At 38.0% G+C, this 27,856-nt stretch overlaps 1 protein-coding gene across 1 annotated transcript; it reads left to right on the forward strand.

The window, feature by feature from the left end:
* Positions 1-27,856, forward strand: LOC114261385 (ARM repeat superfamily protein). Its single transcript, XM_028201656.2, has 25 exons — positions 1-197; positions 307-478; positions 601-710; positions 1,877-1,949; positions 2,201-2,262; positions 3,408-3,549; positions 4,047-4,265; positions 4,373-4,439; positions 5,284-5,683; positions 6,640-6,787; positions 6,907-7,067; positions 7,985-8,084; positions 8,506-8,580; positions 22,678-22,812; positions 23,344-23,433; positions 24,166-24,342; positions 24,471-24,575; positions 24,659-24,817; positions 25,243-25,287; positions 25,394-25,615; positions 25,947-26,053; positions 26,139-26,195; positions 26,294-26,354; positions 26,438-26,689; positions 27,421-27,856. Exons 2-24 carry the CDS (start codon positions 338-340, stop codon positions 26,597-26,599), a joined length of 3,018 nt encoding a protein of 1,005 aa, XP_028057457.1. The 5' UTR covers positions 1-197; positions 307-337; the 3' UTR covers positions 26,600-26,689; positions 27,421-27,856.

The following is a 27,856-nucleotide window of genomic DNA, read 5'->3' on the forward strand; positions in this document are numbered from 1 at the left end:
ATGAAAATAGCCCAGTGCTAGACCAGAGAGGTATATAAGCAAAGGAGCACCGAAGCTCCGTATACCATTCTCTGAAGCTGTCTCAAGGTTTTCGGCCTTTTCACGGCTTCATCACTCTGTAATCAACTTATAGCAACTTCAGAAAGCTTCTTCGCCGGAGACAACAAACACTAAAAACATCTCTCTATTCCAAATCTGTAAATCAACCATCACAATCCTCATTTTCAATCTCAAAATCCCCCAAAACCTAGGTCTCAAGCTCACCGATCTACCACTCTGATTCTCTCTTTTTGTTTTCACATGCAGAAATCGATTCACTCTGAGCTTGCAATTCGCGATGGCTCTTTCGGCTTCTGACCTACCGGCGATGTACAATTTGCTCGCCAATTCGCTGAGCGGCGACGAGAGATTGCGCAAACCAGCCGAAGCGGCTCTCGCACAGTCCGAGAGCAGACCTGGTTTCTGCTCTTGTCTCATGGTAATCTTTTCCAATTCTGTTTTGTTTCTAGGATTTTAGCATGCAAAGAGAATGCAATGCTGTAATGTGAATTTGTGTTTATGTAATGAAGCTTCTTTTTGTTTTTTTTTTGGATGATGCAGGAAGTGATAACTGCAAAGGATTTAGCATCACAGGTTGATGTTCGCTTAATGGCTTCGTTGTATTTCAAAAATAGCATCAATCGGTATTGGAGGAACCGCCGTGATTCTTCGTAAGACGTTCTTCACGTTAGCTTGAATGTCTATTTGTTGCCTGTAATGGATTCTGTATATAGATTTATTGCAGTTTAGTAGTATATTGGTAAATGCATACGAGTTTATAAACTTTTTAAATGTATGTTCTATAATTATCTTTAGGACACGCAGTGGCGATCCGAGGTAATGGATTCTGTGTGTAGATTTATTGCAGCTTAGTAGTATATTGGTAAATGCATGAGTCTATAAGCTTGCTAAATGTATTTCTATAATTATCTTTAGGACAGTCAGTGGCGAACTGAGGTAGGGTGAAGGTTGGCTGTGGCCCGGTCGGGTTTGAGATTTCCCTCTTTGAATGGCCTCAGTTTGGAAGAATTATATTATGTAACACATAATGTTGCCCAGAAAAATTATTGAGTTCATGAAGACAGGCACGTAGATATTAAAATAGAAAAATTATTATTTAACATAAATGTACTTGAAATTAAATAGAATTTAGGGGGAAAAGAGGATTTTTACCTCCCATCCACATGATAAGCTAAAAATTTCCTTTAATATTGTGATTTAGGGCATCCAAGTGTCTAATTAGGTATTGGGGTTGAACACGTATACCATATCTTTATTCTTATCATATCTGGTGTACACGCGTACTCTTGGTGGAAGAGAAGAGTTCACGTAACACTGCATAGAAGCTGCTTTTACCAAGCTAAAAGGTAGTCTAAAAATATGCTTCCAACATAGGCCTTATTAACTTGCAGTTGGTAGATTAGGGTCCATGTGCTTGATTTTTACAAATCAAGGTGGGTGGTGTTGTCTGCCGTTGGGCTGCTATTAATGAGACAAAGGATTTGATGAAATGATTTGGCGACATCTGTAATAACGTAATGAATCTGTATAATTTTAGTTTCATTATAACCACATTACATGTTGATGCCTAACAGATCCCTTTTGGCCCCATACAATTGGTATATATATTAATTGCATCTTCTTTTTCTCATTTTTAACTGTATTCTCTGCTTGTGGCATGGGGTCTTTCTTCAATTTTTCGGTTTTACGTATGATATCCGCAATGTTCTTTTTTGGCCTTTATTTATTTATTATTATTATTATTATTATCTATATTAGTGGCATCCAAACATCGTTGTGTTTCTTGGTGACATTCTACTGTAAAATTCACGTGCAGGGGAATTGGCAATGAGGAGAAAAAACATTTGAGACAAAAACTGTTGTCCCACTTGAGAGAGGAGAATTATCAGGTGATGCCTAACTTAGATTTATGGAAAGTTTCATTGTTCTTCCCCTACTCACGGTTGACAGGCTATTTATAAATAATATTAGTATTTGTTGGCTTCTGGCAACAAGTATGACTTAGCATCTGATAAAATAAGTGGGGGATGAATTGAATTCTCGTTATCTTTCATTTAGGAGGAGAGGCTTCATCAAACTACTTAAGTCTAGAAGTTAGATTGGCTTATTTCCTGTGTTTTGCACTTCTTTTTTAATACAGATTGCGCTTACATTGGCTGTGCTCATCTCAAAAATTGCTCGAATTGATTATCCCAAAGAATGGTACACTTTTTTCACTCCTTACTTTCTTCATCTATACTCTCAATTTAGAAAAAAGAAAAGTTAAGTGCATATGGTACTTTCCTCACTAATTTGATTGACTTCATTCTCTGAAATCCCAAATAAAATAGAAAATCCATGATTGTGTTCAAAAGGGTAAGAATCAATTTATTGAAGTGTAATTTTGTTGTGAGAAAACTTGCATTTTGAAGGTTCTATACCGTGCCATATTCTAATTAAGAACATTGGTTTGGAATTAACACTGTTGAGTTTGACTAATCTTTCCCTAGCCTTTTTATGCATGTTGTTCAGTTGCTGTACTTGGTCAGGACACGATTTCCTATCATCATGTAGACACTAACCAAACTAAACCTTGTGTCCTAATCAACTAGGTCGTCATTGTGCTCTGTCAAGGACTATATGTTTAGTTAAATGAAATAAACTCATATATTTTGTTACTACTGCATCCAATGTCGGTTTAAGCCTTCCCCTCTTGCTAATATTTATTTTTATGGTGATCATATCACTCTTCTTACCGTTGCATTTACAAGTCTTCGTTGTATGTAACCAAATCAAATGCAATGGTTAATGTGTACTTATGAATATGTAGAAACAAACCATTGCATTTAATTTATAAAAGAGAGTATCATGGTTCTCATGGAAGAGTGTAAAGTGGATGTCATCCAAGGTAGTGAAAAAAATCTCATGGCCTATTATTTGACAGAACCTAATATCACGTTTGTGGAATTGAGATGGCATTCATATATTGTAGATGGGAAATATGAGATTGAGTATTTATTGATCAATTATGTTCTTGTGGAGTAACTGATGTTATTGTCAGAATTTTTTTTTCTATATTTTCAGTACTACATTAACTTGAGGAGTTAAGTTTGAGTTCCCCATCTGGTTTTGGGATTCAAAAGACTCAACTTTCTCTTTTGAGTATTTATTTTTTAATTTTATGTTGAGCATGAGAATTTACAATAAAGTTTTGTCCCCTTATCTTGGGTCTTATTCATTCTTGTTATATATGATTTTATTTTGTCATACTTTTGTTTGGTTTCTTTCCTTGTCATTTCCCAAGCATAATGTTCTTTTAAGTTATTTTGGTTATGCATTCTGATCCACCAACTTGAGGACTTGTTCAGGCCAGAGCTCTTTTCTGTTTTAGCACAACAGCTTCCGTCAGCAGATATTCTTACTTCCCACAGGATTTTTATGATTCTCTTTCGAACTTTGAAGGAGTTGTCTACCAAACGTCTTGCTTCAGACCAAAAGAACTTTGCAGAGGTATAGGCCATTGCACCATTTTGTTTAATTTATTTTTCTATTTTTACTTCTTTTCATATGTATTTTTTGGGAGGTGTTCTACAGATATTCTTACCAAACAAATCCTTACATGTAGAATTCTGTATAGAGTGGTAGAACTTCATCTTGTTATTTTTATTACTGGTACAAAATAATATAAATAGTTCCTACAGACCATCTAATAGAGTGGTTAAACTTCTGTTTGACCATGTTTTCAAAATCTAATGATCGCAATCCAAAATCTAATGTTCAACACAACCAACTTTGTTCTTTAGATATCATGCAACAGTACATCAAGTACCAATCCCATATTGTAGGACACAACATTCCTGTACATCCTTAGTTAACAGAGGTTTGTGGCATCCCTGCATTTGTTAGGAGCTGGATGATCTAGCAAGATATCCATGCTAGACATGCAGAGAAGCAAGTTTACAATGCTGTCTTTTTATGCAAGTCTTTAATGAATGTTCTTTTGGCAGATATCATCTCATTTCTTCGATTACAGTTGGCACCTTTGGCAGAGTGATTTGCAAACCATATTGCATGGTTTCTCCCTATTCTCTCAAAACTTGAGTTCAAATGCTTCGGACCTGCGACATGATGATCTTTACCTTACATGCGAAAGATGGCTTCTATGTGTAAAGATAATAAGGCAATTGATAATTTCTGGGTTTCCTAGTGATGCAAAATCGATACAGGTACTCTTTGTTATCTTTGTATTCTATATTATTGGGATTTAGAGTTTCTTGCACCCATGAAGCTTGATGAATCGCTTCTTGATATGGACAATTTATTTTGTTTCAAGGAGGTGCGGCCAGTCAAGGAGGTCTCTCCTGCTCTTTTGAATGCCATTCAGTCATTTCTTCCATACTGTGAGATTTCTTTCCTGTTTTTGTGTTCCCATGTTTCTGGATTTTGTTCCTGCAGTCTCTTTCTCATTGTTTTAGTCAAAACATCCAACCTTCATTTGTCAACAATGTATGGTCATTATTTGAATTTGGTTTTCACATTCTTAATTCAACAAATAGGGCAATAAAACTTTCTGAAGTATTTTTCATAATATATGGCTGTGTCCCCTTCCTTTTTGTCACGTTAACTCTCATGTCTTTAGAATTAATATAAGCCCAGATTGAATTAATAGAAATGTTTTACTGAAGACCTAAATTGACATGGGATGCAATAACAAATAATATAAATTTATTTAATTTTATTGAGCATATAACCATTGACAGAGCGAAATGACGAAAAATGATTCATGAATAAAAATTGTAAGTTTTTGGCTTTAGAATTCCTAAAAGCTAGGTTGTTTTTCTCTTACCATTGAAATCCACGTTTTTTTATCCTTTTAAACTTGGAATGTGTTTCACATGTGTTTAAGCAGTAGACTTGCGTCCCCCAAGTGTCCAAAGTGTGTCATATTCTAAAAACATTTGACCAATAACAGGACATGTTTGGACACATGTCCGATACATGTCAGGGAGTGTTTGGTGATCGATACATGACACGATCACGGCACCGTCTTAGAAGTGTAGGACAAGTTTTTTTTTTTTTGGATAAATCATAGTTAGGAAAAGTTTGGCTTAGTTTTTATGATTTAAAAGTGAACATATCATCTTTAAGGACTTCAAAACCCATTATATGACTTTTAAGTGTCAATTATGAGGGAAAGGTTGCTACAAAATATCTTGATGAAACTTGCAATATCTTAAATTGCAGATTCATCTTTCCGGGAACAGCATCCTAAATTTTGGGATTTCTTAAAGAGGGCATGCACTAAATTGGTGAAGGTTTTAGTTGCAGTTCAGAGCAGACATCCTTATTCCTTTGGTGATAAAAGTGTCCTTCCACCTGTTATGGACTTCTGTTTGAATAAGATCACAGATCCTGAACCAGATGTAATGTCATTTGAGCAATTCCTCATTCAATGCATGAAATTGGTGAAATCTGTACTGGAATGTAAAGAATACAAACCAAGTTTGACTGGTCGTGTGATGGATGAAAATGGGGTTACACTTGAGCAGATGAAGAAAAATGTTTCTAGTGTTGCTGCTGGTGTTGTTACTTCTCTTTTGCCCAGTGACCGGGTCGTACTCTTGTGTAATGTGTTGATAAGAAGGTAATGATGAACTCATCTTTTCTTGTGTATTAGTTTGCTCGTGGCTTATCTAGCAATGTGTATATTAATGTAGACATTAGTAAGATGTACCAAGTGCATCTAAGCATGCAATTATAAGTGGTTCTGTCTTTGTTAATTTAATTTGAATCTTAAAAGGAACCTGTTGTTGCTCTTGCCTCTATTGGGTGAGAGAGTTAGATTGTGCATAAACTTAACCTCTGGCATCATTTGCCATGGGTGGCCACCTCGTATTCAAATCCACATTCTTGGTTTCCCCGTGCTTTTGCCGTTGTGCCAATCAATAGCCCATTATTAGAAGATCTTTTCTAAGTCCTTTCCATGTGACTGCATGAAAGTTTACTCTCTTTTTTCATGAGCATGTTTTTATGTGTGATTTGTGGAGTTCTCCCCTACTGCAAGGTATTTTAACTATCCCATTTAACATAGTATGGTTGAGGCAAAAGATTGGACTTCTAGAATTGCTTCCTCTTGATCAATGGCTTCGAAGTTGTGATTTTCCAAATGGTTTGCAATTTCGGTCCAAATCTGAAATATCCAAAAAAGAAAAGTGCAACCAAATATGAGTAACCCATTGTATTGGATAAATTCAATAAATCTGAACTGCAACAAACTTAGTTTGGTATGGGGTCCATGGGTTAGCTTTGATAATTGAATTGAATTTATTGAAAATAATTAGACTTGTTGTTGCATGTAAATATTTCTGACTTTGGTGAATTTCTGAACTATAACCAAACTTATTTATCTCAACCATGCATTAGTTCCAATTCAGGTGTCCAATTTAACTATGCAATCTCCTAAATTTTTTTGCAGAATTGTAAAACCACGATTGTGGGTGGGTGGGTGGTGTTGTCATTGTGGACAAAAATTAAAGCGCCCCTCTTGTTTTGTGGTGTCATCAAATTTCTAAGCTTACATTATTATCTATGCTGGAACAGGTATTTTGTTTTAACAGCAACTGACTTGGAGGTGTGGTACCAGAACCCTGAGTCTTTTCACCACGAGCAGGATTCAGTTCTGTGGTCAGAAAAACTGAGACCTTGTGCTGAAGCTCTATATATTGTTTTGTTTGAAAATCATAGTCAGGTAGGTGTAGTCCATTCTTGGTATTAAACTCTTCCACAATTTTCAGCAGTTGAAATAAACGCACAAGATGTGTTGGATAGAAAAAGGTATGCCTATTTGATTTTCATTGTTTCCTTCAGCTGCTAGGTCCAGTTGTGGTTTCCATTCTTCAAGAGGCAATGAATGGTTGCCCGACTTCAGTCACTGAAATCACTCCAGGATTACTTCTCAAAGATGCTGCTTATGGTGCTGCTGCGTATGTTTATTACGAGCTGTCAAATTATCTGAGCTTCAAAGAATGGTGTGTGCTTTTCTGTGTTTCCATATCCGGTTCTTATGCATTTGTTTGTCTAATGCAGCTCGGTAATTACCTCTTGCTTGGCATTTAAATGGTTATGACTTGCAAGAACAACTTGTAATTGGCAAATTTAGTTATTTTTATTTTTGGTTATTTAAGCTGCATATGCTCTATTTTCCACAATTCTCAAACAACTTTAAATTAGGGCCTCATCTAGGATTTTGTTTTCATGGTTTTAAGTGTAAATTATCTACATCCTTTGCATCTGTTGGAAATTATATTCATATTTATTGTGCCTCAAACCTGTCTGAGTGTTAAAATATTGTCAATTTTCTATTGAGCCAGAGTTTTCTAATTTTACATGACACAAACATTGACTTTGGAATCACCTTACTTCACTCCAATTTGAATTAAAAGGACACCAAGGGGGTGTAACTCCTGGACATGAACAAAATTAAAATAGGGGAGGTAATTACAAAAATACAACACTTTAAACCCTCTCCAAAGTGTAACTCTCCTATAAAATCTACCCACAAAGATGAGGATTGATGAAATTCCTTCTTTAACCTAAAATATTTATATCTTAGCAAGGTTAGCTTTTGAGTCTATGTATGGTAGTCTAAAACATATCAAATTGGGTTGAGGTAGCATTACGTACTTTGTGTTTGCTTTGATTTGACATGGGCTACTGGGTGCAACCCAGCATGTGATGTACAAGATTGTGCACATAACCTTCATAAACTTAATTTTCTTGATAGAATAAAGTTACCAATTTGTTGCAATGGCTTCTGCCCTAGGGTTGAGATGTTTGCATTACATGCTTATGTTGTAGTGAATGCTTAACTAAATCTCCCCTTTTTGTTATTAATTTTTTCCATGGTAATTTGTTGGTTTATGCTTATTTACTGGAAACTTTGTAGGTTCAATGGTGCGCTATCCCTAGAACTCACAAATGATCATCCAAATATGCGTATCATCCATAGGAAAGTTGCATTAATTCTTGGGCAATGGGTTTCTGAGGTATGTATGCAATGCTGTAATTGTTGATCGAGTTTCAAGCTGTTGAATCTCTTGTATGTTGTTCCAATCTGTGTATTCAAACAAGACCGCATACTAGTATATTTTTGGGTCTGTTTTGTGGAAGATACTATATCCTTGAAATTGAGAAATTACACAAGTAAATGTTGAAATAATTTTCTTTAATGGGTTTTCAGAAGTGCAGGTGCACTTTTTTTTTAAGACCCTTACAAGAGTCAATGCAATCATTGCAGTTTAGCATGAAATAATAAGGCTAAGTTTTCTGATAATTGTATGCAATGTTAGCTTACGATGCCACCTTGTTCTATCACATGCGGCAGTTTCGGCCAACATGTTTTAGTTTCTGTAAGGCAATTTTTTTTTTATTTTTTATTTCATTTATTTATGCTCATTTTTTTTGCAGATTAAAGATGACACCAGAAGATCGGTATATTGTGCTTTGATCAAATTGCTTCAGGACCCGGACCTGTGTGTCAGGGTACAGTCATTTATATGGATCACCATTCTTGCTCATCTTCTTTGCATTTAATGTAACGCCTCCAAAAATAATACAATAAATTCAATTCGTAAGCGGAAAAATGATAGAAATAATATACTTTCATTCATCAGAGTCTATATACAAAAGATAATACATGCGATATACATTCACAAACTGTTCATCCTGAATTTACAGCATGTGTTGCAATAATAAAAGAACTAAAAACTAAACAGATAATCAAATGTCATATAGGCTTACATCTTTGCAAGCCGTTGCTTGATTACAACAAAAGTGAGCCTAACTCAATACAGTTAAAGTCCTTGGCTATACAAAAAGAATACAACAAAAGAAAAAAGCTCTTGCTCCCAAAAGTCCCTCTAAGCTAGTCCCTTGGCGGAGGCATATCGCCAACACCTGAAAATGGTTTTCCCAAATAGGGTGAGCCAAAGTCCAGTAGAAACAGTCTAACACAATATATGAATTTTAACAAAGATATAAGTATAATGTGCATATATAATGCCTATGCCAAAACATTCATATTCCACATGATCATAAGGTACCAAATTTATATTTCCATCCGTTTTCCTTTAATTCATTTCAAGTCAATTCATTTCATCTCAATTCACGAGTCAATTCTTATATTCTTCCGGACAACCCAAATGAAATTACAACTTCGTGGTTCTCAAATCAACACAACTATCACACAAACACTTCAAGCTACCATTTTACGAAAATTTCGTCCGCGGGAATCGACACCCAAGTATGTAACACCTCCAAAATAATACGATAAATAAAACCCAAAACATTATATAACAACTGGACAAATCGGAGTGTTAAGTCCTTTCATCTCATAAACTTAATAGTACAAAAGAGTTCAATATAAATAAATGCCCTTTTAGGTTTTCACCTTTTCAAGTCTTGGCTTGGTTACAACAAAAGAGAGTCATAAGTTCTGTACATGTAAAGCTCTTGGCTTGAGTAAACATTTAAACTTCTAAACAACAAAATAGAGCCTGCAGCTCCTAGGTCCTCCCAAGCTACGTCCTTGAAGGAAGCATGTCACCGGTATCTGAAAATGGTTTCCCAAGTAGGGTGAGCCAAAACCCAGTAGAAATAGTCTATCACAATATATGAGATTTAACTAAGATACAAGTATCAGATATATATATTTAGTATTTATGACTAACGCACATTCTTCACATGACCATGCAGATACTCACATCCCAATCCATACCCATATATTCATTTCAAGTTAGAACATTTCATTTCAATTCATAGGTCAAGTTTATAATTTTCCAAATAACCCAACTGAGACTACTACTCAGTGGTTCTCAATTAACATAACTGCCACACCAGCACTTCAACCTTGCCATTTTACGAAAATTTCGTCCGCAGGATCGGCACCTATGTATGCACAAGATTTCAAGACTTCCACCCTGGACACTCCGGCCAACTTAATTTCAATGGAGTCCATCCCCTATCTCCTCCCAAAACATAGAGTACATCCTATTTCTCCTCTCAAATTCTCCTCCCAAAACATTATACATATACAATATATTTAAGAATACCGCCATATTCAATGACTATCAATTATACATGTTCAATGCTTTAACATACTGCCATATTCAATGATATAGTTAAATGATTAGTTCCAATTTACCTAATTCTCATGCAATTTCTACAACAATCATAGTTATCCTTCACCTATAGCCCAATACAGGTATTTCTAACAGATATATAATCTTTATAACAGATAACTGATCAAATTTCCATAGGTGAGTGATTAAACAAATCCAACCATACCATTCATTCATATATCTTCCTAATTTCACATTTCTTATACCAATTCCGTTATTTATACAAAATAATTATTCTACACATTTTAGGGCAAAACTCTCCATTTTCCAAATATTAATTCAAAGGTCAAAATCAACTATTTTAACACAAGATCACCTCATAACCAAACCCCATAATCAAATATATAACACGCCATAGAAACCCTTCTTTCTAAACTTGAACCCAAACACTAGATTTTCTCCAAGCATTCCAAATCTCACCATTTATACATAACAACAAATAACTATCCCTACCTCAAGTGTAGAAGCCCAAAGGAGAAGTGGAGAAACTTCAAAGATGTCGGAACCAAACTCTATTCGGATGTAATGGTAGCCCTTGAGATGCTCCAACTCTTTAACAAAGGCACTAGGGTAGGAACCCACTAGATCAAGGTCAAAATGTAGAGAGAGAGTGTGTTTTAGAGAGAGAATGTGTAGATTTAGGTTTTTGGAAAGTTTTAGAGAGAGAAAAGGATGAAAAAGTGATAAAATGTCACTTTCGCGATCTGATATATGCATAGTCCGCTCAAGCGGAAAAGTTGACGCTCGAGCGCCAGACACAAAAATTTGTTCCACTCGAGTGTAAGAAGTCATGCTTGAGCCCAGAATGCACACCTCCAGTACTTTGCAGACAACAGACAAACCGCTCGAGCGCAAGAAAGGCCGCTCGAGCGCCACCCGCTCGAGTGTAGGAAACGCTACTCGAGCGTGAAAAACACTCTAGTACTTTGCAGACGTGCAAAGTATTGAGCATTTGCAAACCCCGCTCGAGCGCAAGAAGGCCTGCTCGAGCGGAAGACCAAAAATTTTGGGCAACACCAGCCAACCTGTTTTAAACACACTCTGCCTAAATAACCAAATTTAAGGCGAATAAAGAGTAAATGACAATGAACAACATTCAGAAACCATATGCCCGAGTCGGAATACAACAAGTGACGGGTTAAAACCGAAATCGCTATAATGTATACGAGCGATTTCGAGACTTTCACCCTAGACACTTTGGCGAACTTAATTTCAAAGGAGTCCATCCTCTATCTCCTCCCAAAACATGGAGTACATCCCCTTTCTTCTCCCAAATATCATGCATATACAATGTATTTAAATATAGTCATATTCAATGACAACCAAAAAGAGATTAGTTTCAAGTTACCTAATCCTCATGCAATTTCTACAACAATCATAGCTATCTTCCATCGATAGCTCAATACAGATATTTCTAAACAGATATTCAATCTCAAGACAGATAATTTATTCAATTTCCATAGGTGTAAGGTGATAGATATTTCCAACTCCACCGTTTATTTTAATATTCATCCAATTCATCTTTACAACACCAATTCCATTTATTTATATAAAATAAATATTTGAACTATTTTAGGGCTAACTTTTTTTTTCTCAAATATCGACCCAAAGGCCAAAATCAACTATTTTAACACAAGATAACTTCATATTCAAACCTCATAACTATTTATACCACATTTACTTATAAATCCCTTTTTTGACTTTTAAACCCAAACTTTAGGTTTGTCCAAAATACTCTTAACTCACACCATTGTTACACAACAACGAATAATTAAGCTAAAAATCATATGAAAGTGTAGAAAATCCCTACCTCAAGAAAAGAAGACGAGCAAAGCAAGGTCAAAACTCCAAAGATATCGAAACTCACCTTTGTTCGGATGAAAATAGAGCGCACGACATGCTCTACCTTTTTTTCAAAGGCACTAGGGTAAAGAACCCAATGGATCTAGGTGAAACAGTAGAGAGAAGATGAGTTTTTGAAAGAGAGAAACTCAAGATCTAGGGTTTTGGAGAGTTTTAGAGAGAAAGAGATGAAAAAGTGATGTGAAAAGTCATTTTTGCGATCTGATATATGCATAGTCCGCTCGTATGCAAGAAGTGATGCTCGAGCGTCAAACACAATAAGTTGTTCCATTTGAGCGCCAAGACACAATGAAAACGACGCTCACCGCTCGAGCGCAAGAAATGACGCCCAAGCGTTGAAAACACACATCCAGTAGTTTTACAAACAACAGACCAACGCTCAAACGCCCACTCGCTCAAGCGTTGAAAACACTCTCCCAGTAGTTTTGCAAACCTGCAAAATACTGAGAGTTCGCAAAGTCTGCTCGAGCACAAGAAGTGTCGCTCAAGCAGAGGACCAAAATCTGGGCAATACAAGGTTTGCAAACTAAGCAACCAACCTGTCCCAAACACGCTCGATACAACCAAATAGCCAAACTCAAATAAAAATAAGGGGAAAAACGATAATGAACAACATTCAGAATCATAAGCCCGAGCTCGGAATACAACAAGTGTCGGGCCAAAACCGGAATCGCTATAACCTCCCCCTTAAGGAATTTTGTCCTCGAAATTACAAATCAAGTTCAAAATCATTATTAAATCATTCATAACAATGTTAATCTAACAAGCTTAACACCATGACCCACTTTCCGGTCATCTATTCTCTCAACTCGATACACAAGTTCCAATATTGAAAGTGTAATTTACAATTTTCTCAAAACATTTACAATGTTTAAATCAAAATTCAAGTTTTCAAAATTTACACATGCACAGTGCTTCCAAAAGTGATACAACGCACACTATATTCCATATTCTCAAAATATATGCAATGCTTATATTGAATCTATGTTTCCAAAACACCCCATAATATATACAATGTTCTCGTGTTTTAAAACATATATAATGTTTTTACATTTCATTAGCATAATCAAAATCTCAATATATATTCAAATAGCGACAAATAAGTCCAGATATTTCTCTCGAACTTCCAATTCACGCTCCCAAGTTGCTTTCTCAACTTTGTAATGTTTCCATATAGAAATTTAATGTATAAAGAGAAATAGAGAATTGTATTATTGATTGATTGTATATATATTATTACAAATGGTGAGGGGCTCCTTATATAGGAGATGTAGTGGAGTAGGTGGTAGTAGGTGGTAGTGGTAGGTGTGTAGTAGGTGGTAGTAGGTGGTGGTAGGTGTAGTAGGTGGAGTAGGTGATGGTAGGTTTTAACAGCCCCCCGCAAACTCAAGGGAGATAGGAACTAACCAACTTGAGTTTGGAGAGAGTAACAAAACAAGAAAATAATCTAAAAAATAAAAAATGGATAGGAGACACTGTATGGTCGTGTCAGACCGTTGTAGAAGACTGTATGGTTATGGCAGACCGATGTAGAAGACACTGGCTCGTGTTGGACCGATGTAGAAGACAGTTTATGGGGTCATGTCGGACCGTTGTAGCAGACAATGTTGTGACAGTTGTTGTGACAGTTTACGGAGTCTTGCTGGACCCTTGTAGAAACTAACCGGAATCAATGTCGGGACAGTTTACAGAGTCTTGTCGGACCTATGAAGGAGCTAACCAGAATCAATGTCGGGACAGTTTACAGAGTTTTGTCGGACCCCTAAAAAGTCGCACCCTCAAAAGGTGTGCCCAATCTTTCAAAAGGCGTGCCATCAAAAGGCGTGCCCAATCTTTCATAAAAAGATGTGCCGGACATTATGGCGAGGCGCGTGACTACCTTGGCTTGCGCGCCCGTTTTGTCGTCTGTCGGCAAGTGGCGCGCGATGCGCGGATCGGCCCTGGCTATTTAAACCAAGGGTGAGGCGGAGGCTGTGCAAACCAGTCTGAAACCTCTGAACTCTTGGAGAGCTTGTCTCTAAGAGCTGCAAATCTTGAAACACTTTGTAACCAACCCTGTCTGACAGTACCAATCAGTAATCGCTGCTTCTCTGAAACACTTAGCAACCCAAAAACATGGCCTCGTCTTCCCGTTCAGCTACCCAGAATATGGCCTCTTCGTCCCGTGGTCTGCTCACTCTCTTTCCCGACCTCAACGAGTCAACAAGAGAGATAACTGGTGCGGTGGCCAGTGAACCTCAACCAAGCGCCTCTGGTTTTGCTCCGTTGAACTTTCCGATGCGGTCGGTGGAGCAAAAAATGGCGGTGCAAACTGATATTGAGGCTAATCAGTATACTTTGAAGTCATGTGTGGAGACCATGACGGCGGTCACAAACCTGTCGCACCGACTGCAGAGTAGGACAAATGAGGTGCAGCAGTTAAACGCCCAACTGGCTCTGCTCCAGCGCATGTATAAGGATGCGCGAGCAGAGATAAGTGTGCTAAAGGCGGAAAATAAGGAGCTGAAGCGGAAGGCCACCGTGATGTTCCGATTTGGAGGTCCGCCATATGCTGCAGTGGAGGAGCAGGGGGGAGTGAATGTGCTTGGTGGATTAGGAAGCACAGAGGCAGCACCGTCAAGGACCGCCCAGGACGGAGGCAAAAAGAAGAGACCGGCGGCAGAATAGGTGGTATGTTGTGGATGTGGTTATGGTTTGTGGATGTGGTTATGTTGTTTTGGTTTGTTTGTTCTTCTTCTTTCTTTTTTTTTTTTTTTTTTTTTTTTTTTTTTGGGTGTAAAATTGTGATCGGGGTGGATCCCTGAGATGAATAAAATATGGTTTGGTGTGCAAAGCTATATGGTATGAAGGGAATTGGAAAAAGATTAAAAAGAATGTGAAAGAAAAATAAAGAAAAAATAATAAAAATATATTTGAAATCAAAAATGAAAGATGGGGGAAATAAGGAAAGTGGTTTGGAGAAAATAAATAAAAATAAAAATAATGGAGTTGGAAATCAAACGGAGGAGAGATGATGTTTTTTTTTTTTTTTTTTAATATAATATAATAAGAAGAGATATATATATATAATAAAGAAAGTGGGGAACAAGAGTGTAATGAAAAGAAAAAGTATAGGTTGCATCGTGGGTCACATGGGTGAGTAAAAGAAAAAAATAAAGAAATGAGTGGGTGCCCCCCATGTGCAAGGATAGTGCTGGCACTTCAATAGGTGGTATAGCCTTCTGAGCATCAGCTGCTTTGACAGGAGCTGCCTTTGGACCTTTTCTTTTAGAAAAGAAACTTTGTGCAGAGCAGAGCAACGCCTCCAACTTCCATCTCGAATCCGAATGCGAGATTTGAAGTGAGAACTCGATCAACTAGTTTTCTTGAAGGATGCGAAGTGGGTCTTGTTGTTGAGCATACAGTGTCTCTTTCGCTGCGTCCTCGCTGTCGAGGACGGAAGCAAGGGTGCGGATGTGGTAGGTTTCGGGGTCCTCGTTCTGAGGCCTCTCGGTGTAGATTATGTGAATAGCTGAATCTGATTTTGGGATATATAAATCAGCCATAGCTGTGGTGGTGATCGATGAAGAAGAAGAAGACCAAATCAAGAAAAAGAGCAAAGAAATGAACAATGCGTTGGTGAGAGAGGTTGACTGGGTGAGTCAGGACAGCGACTCGAAGGAGTTGGGCGTGAAGGCGGTGGACTCGAAGAAATTTTAAGGTATGTGTAGAAAATTCTAGCGGACTAGGTTGAGGTTCGGCGGGCGGCTAAGGTGAGGTTGCCGCCCGCCGGGGAAGCAAAAATATTAGGTTCTAAACCTGTTCTGATATCATGTAGAAATTTAATGTATAAAGAGAAATAGAGAATTGTATTATTGATTGATTGTATATATATTATTACAAATGGTAAGGGGCTCCTTATATAGGAGATGTAGTGGAGTAGGTGGTAGTAGGTGGTAGTGGTAGGTGTGTAGTAGGTGGTAGTAGGTGGTGGTAGGTGTAGTAGGTGGAGTAGGTGATGGTAGGTTTTAACATTCCATAATACCTTAACTAAGGGAATTGTCTTGCCTCGCAAGACTTGGTCCCGGGTATCCAAGACCCTCACCAGTCTCTTATCATATGAGGCACCCTCATCTACTTCTAAGTCGGTCCAATCTAATACTTGTGATGGATCCGGCTCATATTTCCAGAGCATACTAATATGGAACATGTCATGAACCCCGGAAAGCTGTGGCGGTAACGCCAAACGGTAAGCTACCTCCCTGATCCGCTTAAGGATCTCAAAAGACCCAATAAATCGAGGGGACAACTTTACACTCTTCCCAAATCTCATCAAACCCCCTTAGGTGATATCTTCAAGAAGCCATGATCTCCCACCTCAAAAGACAAAGGTCTCCTCCTACTGTTAGCGCAACTTTTCTGGCGACTTTGAGCTGTAACTAATCGCCTACGAATAAGTGCCACCTTCTCTGTCGTTTCCCGAACCAACTCCGGCCCCAACAAAGGTGCATCACCCACCGCGGTCCAACACACTGGAGATCTACACGGTTGGCCATATAAGGCCTCAAATGGTGCCATGCCAATACACAATTGGAAACTATTGTTATAGGCAAATTCCACTAAGGGCAGGTGCCTCTCCCATAACTCCTTGAAGTCAAGGACACAACCTCGAAGCATATCCTTAAAGATCTGAATGGTACGCTCGGACTGCTCGTCAGTTTGAGGGTGATATGCGGTGTTAAAAGTTAGTTTAGTGCCTAAGGCACTTTGCAAGCTTTGCCACAATTGAGTTGTAAAACGTGGATTTCTATCCAAAACAATAGTCACAAGGATCCCATGCAATCTTACTATGTCCCTGATGTAAAGGTCGGCAAGATAGTCTACCGAATCACTCACACGCATAGGTAAAAAGTGTGCCAACTTGGTCAACTGGTCGACTACCACCCAAATGACATCATTGCCCAGTTGAAGTTGAGGCCTCGGAAGGCCCACAACAAAATCCATCGTGACATGTTCTCACTTTCACTTAGCTATAGGCAAGGGTTGCAACAAATTCGCTGGTCTCTTATGCTTAACCTTCACTTGTTGACAAGTAAGGCATTTCGACACAAAACAGTGTCACATCCTTCTTCATACCCCTCCACCAAAATTGGCGATTAAGGTCATGATGCATCTTTGTGCCTCCCTGGATGTACCGCAAGGCGTGAATGGTGAAACTCTCTGAGTACTTCCTCTCGGCAAGACTTCGGCATGAGGAGACGGTTACGGTATTTAATACTCGCATCGGGATACACATTCAAGCCTCTTTCTACCTTTCCACTGGAAATCTTCTCCCGGAGGGATTCTACCTCAAGGTTACCCCTCTGTGCTTCTATCACTCGATTCGTACCTATGGGTTGGGCAATTATCGTAAATAAGGTTGCAAACTTCACGGACTCGCCAAGATGCAAGTCAAATTCACCAACAGTACCCAGTATCTCCTATTCTTGGATGGCGATAAAAGCTACACTGCTAACAAATTTTCTACTCAAAGAGTTGGCCACAACGTTGGCCTTCCCCGGATGATAATGCAACTCGAAATCATAATCCTCTATGAACTTCATCTGCCTCCTCTGCCTCAAATTCAAATATTTCTGTGTAAATAGATACTTCAGATTCTTGTGATCAGAAAATACTTCAAATTTTTCACCATACAGATAATGCCTCCAAATCTTCGAGGCAAAGATCACCGCCGCTAACTCTAGGTCGTGAGTAGGGTAGTTCCTCTCACGTGTCTTCAACTGCTGTGAGCCATAGGCTACTATCTTTCCCTCTTGCATCGAGACACAACTCAAACCTTCCCGTGAAGCATTACAATAAACGGAATAGCCTAAGCCCCTCTCTGGAATAATCAAGACTGGAGCAGTAATAAGTCTTAACCTTAAGCTCTTGAAATGACTTCTCACAAGTCTCACTCCACACAAATTTGATCTCTTTCCTCGTCAACCTAATCAAATGTGAGGCTAACCTAGAGAAATCCTCCACAAACTGACGGTAATACCCGGCCAACCCTAAGAAATTACGAATTTCAAAAGCATTCTTAGGCTGTGCCCAATCTTGCACTGTCTCTATCTTGGATGAATCTACAGTCACCCCTTCCCTGGATACCATATGGCCTAAGAACCTAACTTCCCTTGGCCAGAACTCACACTTCCCAAACTTAGCATACAATTGGTAGACTCTAAGTAATTCAAGCACCACTCACAAGTGTTCCTCGTGTTCCTCCTCAGAGGGTGAGTAAATCAAGATGTCCACAAAGACGACCACAAAACAGTGGAACTCATGAAAGATCTTGTTCATCAAATCCATAAATACAGCTGGTGCATTGGTCAGCCTAAAAGGCATTACTAGGAACTCATAATGGCCATATCGCGTACGGAATACTGTTTTCTGGATATTCTCCTCCCTTACTCTCAACTGGTGATAACCCGATCTCAGGTCTATCTTAGTGAAGCAACAAGACCCCTTCAATTGAATCAAAACTAGACATAACAAGCAATACGAATGCAAAAAGTAATCGGCGACCGGTGGCCGGCAATCTCGATGTCACAACCCCGACACCCTTGTTTCAAAATGACCTCACCACCAATAGGTGACTCTACATAGATAGGAGATGCTAACTGAGCTAACTCTAAGCCCAAAATCAATGCAAATGCAGACGAGATAAAAGAATGGGATGCACCCGTATCAATCAATACATTAGCAACTGAATTGCAAAATAAGAAGGTACCTCTCACTACAGAAAGAGCATGTACAAGATCTGGCGCCGCAACAACATACACACGCCCAGTAGGTCTCTGCTCAACTTGCTTACCCCTCGGAGCATAAGCCTGATACACTGATTGAGCCGAAGAGGCTCCTTGATTGGCCCTCGAGGCCTATGTTGACTGTGTAGGCTGGTGGCTCTGTGCCTGCTTTGAACCAGACACACTGGGTGTGCCACCCAATTATGGGCAAAATCTCTTCAAATGCCCTACCTGCCCACATTGATAACATGTGAGTGGCTGCCCTCTCCCCTAACTCTGGCCCTGTGAACGAGCCGAACACGAAGCAAACTGTTGCCCTCCTCCTCTCTGCGGGTAAGCTGGAGACTTGTGGCCCAACTGACCACACTTGAAACAAGTAAAATCTCCCTAACCACCTCTCCCAGAACTCGAACTTGGTACTGGAAAAGTGGACCTCAACTGAGCTCCTTGGGATGACTGGGGGTTAGAACCCCTCTGTCTCTTACTGTCCCCCTGATTATCCTACCTCCTCTTAGAGCCCCTCATTCTCTTCTCCTCTATCTGCATAATGGTCTCAAGATGGGCCGTCATCTCCACAAGGCGCCTATGGTCTCTAATCATGGATCCGACCATTCTAAACATGAGCCCGGTCCTTAACCGCTTCTCAAACTCCAGACAACGGCATTCCTCAGTCGCCACAAGCTCAGGTGCAAACCTAGACAAGCTAGTGAAGGTGGCTTTAAACTCAGCCATTGCCTTGTTCAACTGCACCAATTTAGAGAACTGATCTCTCAACTTCTCCCTGACTGTGGGAGGCAAAAACTTGTCCTGGAATGCATTGACGAATGCCTCCCAAGTCACCCGAATGCGCCCACGCGCATACTTCCACCACTGACCCGCATCCCCTTTCTGCTGGAAAGATACCAAGGTCACCCTCAATTGGTCGTCCTCGATGCCAAGCATCTCGAACGTCTTCACTTTCTGCTCCAACCACTTATTTGCGTTTAGTGGCTCCTTGGGATCGCTCAAAAACTCATCCGGATTCGATTGGAAGAACTCTCTTTTCAGAAAAGATAGCCCTGCCTCAGCAACCTAAGTTTGCCCTGAGAAAGTCCATGGATTTTCGCAATGCTCCGGCCATTTCACAGGCTAAGGCGCCCATGGCCTGCTGACTCATTGGTTCGGCCACATTGGCCTGGCCAACCCCTTCTTCCTGTGCCAGAATATCATCCTGTAGAGGCGTCTCATGCCTTTTACGCCTATCACCATCATGTCCACGTCCTGACATCTTAATGAAGGTAACAAAAGAGATTAGCACATTTACAAATGTGCCGAAGCTAACTCACTCGCGTCCTAATGCTATGGATAACAGTAAATCACTCCATATAAGCACGTAATCACATAAACACATACGAATTTCCTTCCTAGATAATGACCGTCCTGCGGCGTTGCTAGAGTTCCAATTAGAAACAGTAGTGATCAAGTGCTCTTCTAATAGGACTTTTAGAAACCCGTAGACCCAATCAATATCTTAGGAACTAAATCTCATACCCATATAATCATATAAGCATGTTATCACATAAGCATACAACGCATACTAACGTCTTAGTTAAGCGAGACAAACCCTGTTGTCGTAATAATAACTATCCACATATCCAAAGTATTCAAACCTGGTATGCTCTGATATTAAGTTGTAATGCCCCGAAAAATAATACAATAAATTCAACCCATAAGCAGAAAAATAATAGAAATGATATACTTTCATTCATCAGAGTCTGTATACAAAAGATAACACATGCGATATATATTCATAAACTGTTCATCCTAAATCTACTGCATGTGTTGCAGTGATAAATGAACTAAAAACTAAACAGACAATCAAATGCCCTATAGGCTTACATCTTTCCAAGTCGTTGCTTGGTTACAACAAAAGTGAGCCTAGCTTAATACAGTTAAAGTCCTTAGCTATACAAAAAGAATACAACAAAATAAAGAAACTCTTGTTTCCAAAAGTCCCTCCAAGCTAGTGTCTTGGCGGAGGCATATCGCCAACACCTGAAAATGGTTTTCCCAAATAGGGTGAGCCAAAACCCAGTAGAAATAGTCTAACACAATATATGAATTTTAACAAAGATATAAGTAAAATGTGCATATATAATGCCTATGCCAAAACATTCATATTCCACATGATCATAAGGTACCAAATTTTAGATCTCCATTCATTTTCCTTCAATTCATTTCAAGTCAATTCATTTCATCTCAATTCATGAGTCAATTCCTATATTCTTCCAGACAACCCAACTGAGATTACAACTCGGTGGTTCTTAAATCAACACAACTATCACACAAACACTTAAAGCTGTCATTTTACGGAAATTTCGTCTGCGGGAATCGGCACCCATGTATACGCGCGATTTCAGAACTTTTATCTTGGACACTTCGGCCAACTTAATTTCAATGGAGTTCATCCCTTATCTCCTCCCAAAACATGGAATATATTTCCTTTCTCTCCCAAACATCATGCATATACAATGTATTTAAATATAGTCATATTTAATAACAACCAACAAGATATTAGTTTCAATTCACCTAATTCTCATGCAATTTCTACAAGAATCATAGCTATCTTCCACCGATAGCCCAATACAGGTATTTCTAAACAAATATTCAATCTCAAGGCGGATAATTTATTCAATTTCCATGGGTACGAGGTGATATATATTTCCAACTCCATCGTTTATTTCAATATTCATCCAATTTCATCTTTACAACATCAATTCCATTTATTTATACAAAATAAATATTTGAACCATTTTAGGGCAAACGTCCTTTTTCTCAAATATCGACCCAAAGGACAAAATCAATTATTTTAACACAAGATAATTTCATATTCAAATCCCATAACCATTTATATCACATGCTTTTAAACCCAAACCTTAGATTTGTCCAAAATACTTCTAACTCCCACTATTATTACGCAACAACGAATAACTAAGCTAAAAATCATATGAAAGTGTAGAAAATCCATATCTCAAGAAGAGAAGACAAGAAAAGCAAGGTTGAAACTCCAAAGATGCCGAAACCCATCTTTGTTCGGATGAAAATAGAGCCAACGACATGCTATATCTTTTTCTCAAAGGCACTAGGGTGAAGAACCCAATGGATTTAGGTGAAATGGTAGAGAGAAGATGAGTTTGAGAGAGAAAAACTCAAGATCTAGGGTTTTGGAGAGTTTTAGAGAGAGATGAAAAAGTGATGTAAAAAGTCATTTTCACAATCTGATATATACACAGTCCACTCGAGCGCAAGAAGTGACGCTTGAGCGTCAGACACAATAAGTTGTTTCGCTCGAGCGCCAAGACACAAGATGCTCACCGCTCGAGCGCAAGAAGTGACGCTCGAGCGTAGAAAATACACATTCAGTAGTTTTGCTGAAAACAAACCAACGCTCGAGCACAATAAAGGCCGCTTGAGCATAGGAAACGCCGCTTGAGCGTAGAAAATACTCTTCCAGTAGTTTTGCAGACTTGCAAAGTACTGAGAGTTCATAAAGCCCGCTCGAGTGCAAGAAGTGCCGCTCGAGCAGATGACCAAAATCTAGGCAACACAAGGTTTGCAAACCAAGTAACCAACCTGTTCCAAACATGCTCGATACAACCAAATAGCCAAACTCAAATAAGAATAAAAGGAAAAATGACAATGAACAACATTCAGAATCATAAGCCCGAGCTCTGAATACAACAAGTGTTGGGCCAAAACCGGAATCACTATATTTAATATTTAACTTTCAGCATTCTAAATTAGCATTTGATTAATCATGTTTAAACACTGAAGTTGTGCCTACACTATTGCAGCTGGCAGCGTCTCGGTCCTTGTGCTTTCTTATTGAAGATGCAAACTTCTCAGAGAAAGATTTTTCTGATCTTCTTCCAGTGTGTTGGGATTTTTGTTTTAAATTAGTGGAAGAAGTCCAGGAGTTTGACTCAAAGGTTAATGATTGCTAATGTTCCACCTCCCATTTCATTAAATGCTGGATATGTTTTTATTATTAATTTATTGATATTATTTTCTCCTTTTATGTGCTTTCTGTGCTAAATGTATCTTAATAACTCCGTTCTCCAGATAATTGTATTGCGGTATTGGTCACTTGGTGGAAAGGCTGTTATACATAGTACAATATTACAAATGATGCATATGATTTAAAATAATTATAACTATCAACTTGAGTCTGACATGGACATGCTATCTTCTTAGAAGTGTCCGTGCTTTTTAGGAGTCGAACCATAAAGCTTGTCCCTTTTGCCTTTTTCTTTTTTCTTAGGAGTCAAACCATGAAGCTGGAGATAAATTTATTAAGGATATGCAATGTTGGTATGTGTCGGTTCAGTTTCATGTTATATCAGATCTAGAATGATTAATTTGCTTTAACTGAAATATGTGGTAGGTTTTTACTGAACAACACCTGATTTTCTATTGTTTGATAAGTTTGATTAATCATTGTTGGTACTTCTTACTTTCAGGTTCAAGTTTTAAATTCAATTTCTATTCTTATCGCACATGTTGATGAAATCATTCCCTACGCAGACAAGTTGGTGCAATTTTTCCAGAAGGTATTGTTTGAATATTTCAATATGGTTTATTGCATCTTGGTGTAAATTAAATTGTGAAATTAGGGTGTGAAACAAGTGCATTATTAAGGAACCAGTTCGACTTCCTGTGAGAAGATTTAATTCAGTTTGACTTCATATGAAGATGGACCAGAACTTAAAAATGTTATATAACAGTGGTTGGGACCCAGTGACTTAGTGCCTTATCTTTTAAACAACCTTTGCACAACTAGTCCCATGGCTGGACCAAAGAAGTTTTGAAGACAAAGCCTTTTTAACCTGCACAGCAAGAACTGTACAGGTTAAAAAACATAAAACCAGGCATACCAAGACCTGGCTAGATAACTCAATACATTAGATAATAACTGAGGCAAACTAGTCAAGAAGATAATATGATTAATATGAAAATGATTTAGATTTGTAAGCCAGTAGAATTTAATTGTGATTTGCACAACAATGATAGTAAAGAAAAAAAAAATTTCATTTAGGAGAGTGATGAGAAGTAATTAAGATCATGAAAGTTTGTTTTGGAGTCAATGTGGAAGCTTTTCAAGTTACTTAGCAGAGGTGTTGAATGCTCTAACTGGGTCTGAAATAGATGTATTCAGCTTATTCCACTGGAAACTTTTCCATCAAGTGGGAACCATCAAGTTGGTTCAATTATTACATGAAACATCATTTATTGTTTTGCCAATTTGTCTTGCTTTGCACTGATTAAATACCTTTTTATCCAAGGCCTGGGAGGAATCCCCTGGAGAAAGCCTTCTGCAGATTCAGCTATTAACTGCACTAAAGAACTTTGTGACTGCCCTTGGTTATCAGTCACCCATTTGTTACAACATGCTACTGCCTATTTTACGATGTGGGATTGATGTGAATAGCCCAGATGAACTTCTGGAAGACAGCATGCTGGTCAGTAATTCAGTTTTTTGTTTTCCTCTTTTTTGTTTTCTGTTTTTTTTTTTTTTCAATAAATATTATGAATAGCCACTTCCATAGCTTAGATATGCCGTGCTAATGCTAGTGACATAGTCATGCAGTTATGGGAAGCCACACTTTCTCAAGCCCCCTCAATGGTGCCTCAGCTATTGGGATATTTCCCTTCTCTTCTGGAAATCCTGGAAAGAAGTTTTGATCACTTGAAGGTCTACAGTAGTATTATGCTTTGTTACACGTTTTTACTGTTGCATTTTTTCTGATACTGACTATTACACAAATTGAAGTATAGGTTGCTGCAAATATCATTGAAGGTTACATAATTCTGGGTGGAACTGATTTTCTCAGTTTGCATGCTTCTACTGTTGCTAAACTTCTTGATCTGGTTGTTGGAAATGTCAACGATAGAGGGTTGCTTTCAATTCTTCCAGTCATTGAAATCCTAATTCAGGTAATTGTCTTTGGACTTGCAGTTACAACTGCTGAAATTTCACTTAGGCACATTTTGGATATCCATGGGAAGAAAGTCTTTGTGGATGCATTCAATATACATAGATTTAGTACCATTGTTGTGCATGAAGATCATTGTTCTAAAGGCATCTTAAAATAGTATTGTTTATAGTGTTAGTATAATTTCTGTAACTGGTGAATGCTATAAAGAACTGAATAACATCATTTGCAACTGGTGAATACTATAATAAACTGAATAACATCATTGCATCTCTTTTCTTTTTCTTCATTCATTAAGCTAATCATTGTAATTTTTAAACATCCAAATGCAATTTTAGTTACTTTCGAGGTTAAATTATGGATGTAGCATCATTCCTTCATTTATTCTGTACAAACTTAATATGTCCTTGCTTGGGCTATTTACAGTGTTTCCCTATGGATGTGCCCCGATTGATTAGCAGCACTCTTCAGGTAACTGAGGTTCTTTGGTTGTTTCATTTTTGATGGTTTTGTTTATGACTATTCAATATGGCATATCAGTGGCGGTTTAATTTGATTGTTTGCTTGATATTGCTAGAAATTAATTGTTATATGCTTGACTGGAGGAGATGACCATGATCCTTCAAAGACGGCTGTGAAAGCATCTTCAGCAGCCATCCTGGCAAGGATTTTGGTAATGAATATCAATTTCCTTGCCCAAATAACATCAGAACAATCTCTTTTGTTACTCCTCCAGAAGGCGGGATTCCCGGTTGATGAGAATATACTTCTTTGTCTGGTTGACATATGGCTTGACAAGGTCAGTGGAACATGCATCTGGTACTTTTGAAGCATAATAGTAGTGCTCTGTCCTGTCTATTTGCTTTAGTGTTCTTTTTGTATGTATATGTCCTGAGACACTGCTGTGATTTATGTTATAATCAATGGGTGAATTATTCTTCACGAAAACAAAATGTTTGTCACTATCTATTTTATCTGCTCAAAACCCCAATGTTGAACTGTAGCCCGTTGCAAGTGAAGATGAAGATTGCAAAGTGTATTTTGAAATCTGGTTGCATTTTCTGCTTCAAACTTCTTGTTTTTTTGTTTTTCATTTTTGAGTTAACCCTTGTTTTTTGGCTTGGTCACAGGTTGATAATGTAACTTCTATCCAAAGAAAAGCATTTGGTTTAGCCCTTTCTATAATTTTAACATTAAGATTGCCTCAAGTCCTGGACAAACTTGATCAAATCCTAAGGTATATCTTGCACTTTAATTTGATGCACCATCCGTAATGTATGTATCAGATGACCTCTGTAGCTAACAGATTTGATTTGTCATAGTGTATGTACAAGTGTAATATTGGGTGGAAATGAAGACTTCACAGAGGAAGAATCCAGGTTAGATCTGATGTTATAGTACAAAATTTTCGATGCTTTGTCAGATTAATCGTTACTGTAGAACTAACAACTATTATCTCCCGTTTATTAAATGACAGTAGCGGTAATATGAGCCCCAACAGACATAATGTTCCTAGCAAAGAATTCAGGAAAAGACAGGTAAACATCATTGGAATATCCTGAATTTGAGAATTGATGCCTTTCAGAATATTTTCTAATAGATTTGTTCCTTTCCTCATTAGATCAAGTTTTCAGACCCTATAAACCAGTTGTCTTTGGAGAACTCAGTGAGAGACAATCTTCAAACATGTGCTGCTCTTCATGGAGAATCTTTTAATTTGGCCATTGGTAGAATGCATCCTGCAGCATTCGCCCAATTAAAGCAGGTATTGGGGATGCCATAGGTTAGATGTGGTATTCGAATCTTCTGATTATGGTGGTGTCAGGCACTTTCTCCAATTTTCCAATCATTTCATAGAACGAGGAGTTGTAGGGTAAGTTTTTCAGTCCTTTGTAATGACCGCTTTTAGGTATTGTTTGGAATAGAATAGTCATTCTATTAGAATGTTTATTTTGACATTTGGTTTACTAAAAAATGATGAAAAATGCATTACAAATGGAATCATCATTCACTATTGTAAGAGGCTAAGGAATGGACATTTTATTACATTCCACTTTCATTCCACTGAACAAACCATAGCATTAGTGTCTTAATCTTTACTTCGATATATTGTTGCAAGGAACTTTATTTTCTGTCAAGCCCCGATACTTTCAATCATGAATCAGTGTTGTGTAATACATCAAGCTATAGTTACTGTGTCTTATTGTTGCAAAAGTTTATCTTAGATCAAATGCACCAAACCAAGAAAATCTTGTATGCCTTCTCTCAAACCAACAAAAAGACATTGAAGAAGATAATTTGGATTCACGCACTTGTGCTGTAGCTACGAGAAAATATATTTTTGCAAGGATCTTCATTTTTTTTTTAGGCTCAAACACTTCCAATCACTACTCATTTTTGAGTAATAAACCCAGCTATGCTTATATTTTATGTCTTTTTGTTATGAATGTTGACCCCCTTGTTTTATCCCCTCCCTCCCTAGCATGACAGTTACGACTGTGTTGTCTATTATACATATAAAAATTAGGCTAGAGTAGCAATTTTTCTGATTACTCTCTCATGCTGTTGCTTGGTATGTCTAACCTGAAATATTTGGTTTTTCAGGTGATGTTGAAGCTTCTTTGAGTTGGTGTCCCGGTGTTTTTTGAATTCATTGATTTTCTTTTCAATTGTTTGGGCCTGATTTTCTTGGCTGGTTTTGTTTTTTAATTTCTTCTTCATTCATCCATCAATTAATAGTTGTAAATGCTGCCGACACCGCCAAACTGTAAATATAACTATCCTTTCTTGTTGCAGTACACAAAACATAAAGGTCAGAACGTTGAGTTCACAGGTTTCATTGTGAGTTTGCACAGGTTTGATCGTGTCTAAGATGAAAATATTACATTGAAGAGAGGAAAAAGAAACGAATTTATAAGACCCTAGGCTTTTTTAATCCAAAAAGAGTTTGGTTGTGCATTTTGTGTTTTTTCTTGTGAAGCTTCTGAGGAACACTAGTAAATGTAGTTTATATTCAAAGAAATGATTATTGTTATTGTTA

Source organism: Camellia sinensis, chromosome 3, assembly GCF_055761805.1.
Source record: "Camellia sinensis isolate YWXY chromosome 3, ASM5576180v1, whole genome shotgun sequence".
In the NCBI taxonomy this organism is placed as follows: domain Eukaryota; kingdom Viridiplantae; phylum Streptophyta; class Magnoliopsida; order Ericales; family Theaceae; genus Camellia; species Camellia sinensis.

Bases quoted from the DNA above. Each gene is read 5' to 3' on its own strand.
- LOC114261385 (XM_028201656.2), top strand. From the start codon at position 338: ATGGCTCTTTCGGCTTCTGACCTACCGGCGATGTACAATTTGCTCGCC. The intron at 22,813-23,343 runs GTTAATGATTGC...TCTTACTTTCAG, and splicing joins TCCAGGAGTTTGACTCAAAG to GTTCAAGTTTTAAATTCAAT. The intron at 26,355-26,437 runs GTAAACATCATT...TTTCCTCATTAG, and splicing joins AAGAATTCAGGAAAAGACAG to ATCAAGTTTTCAGACCCTAT.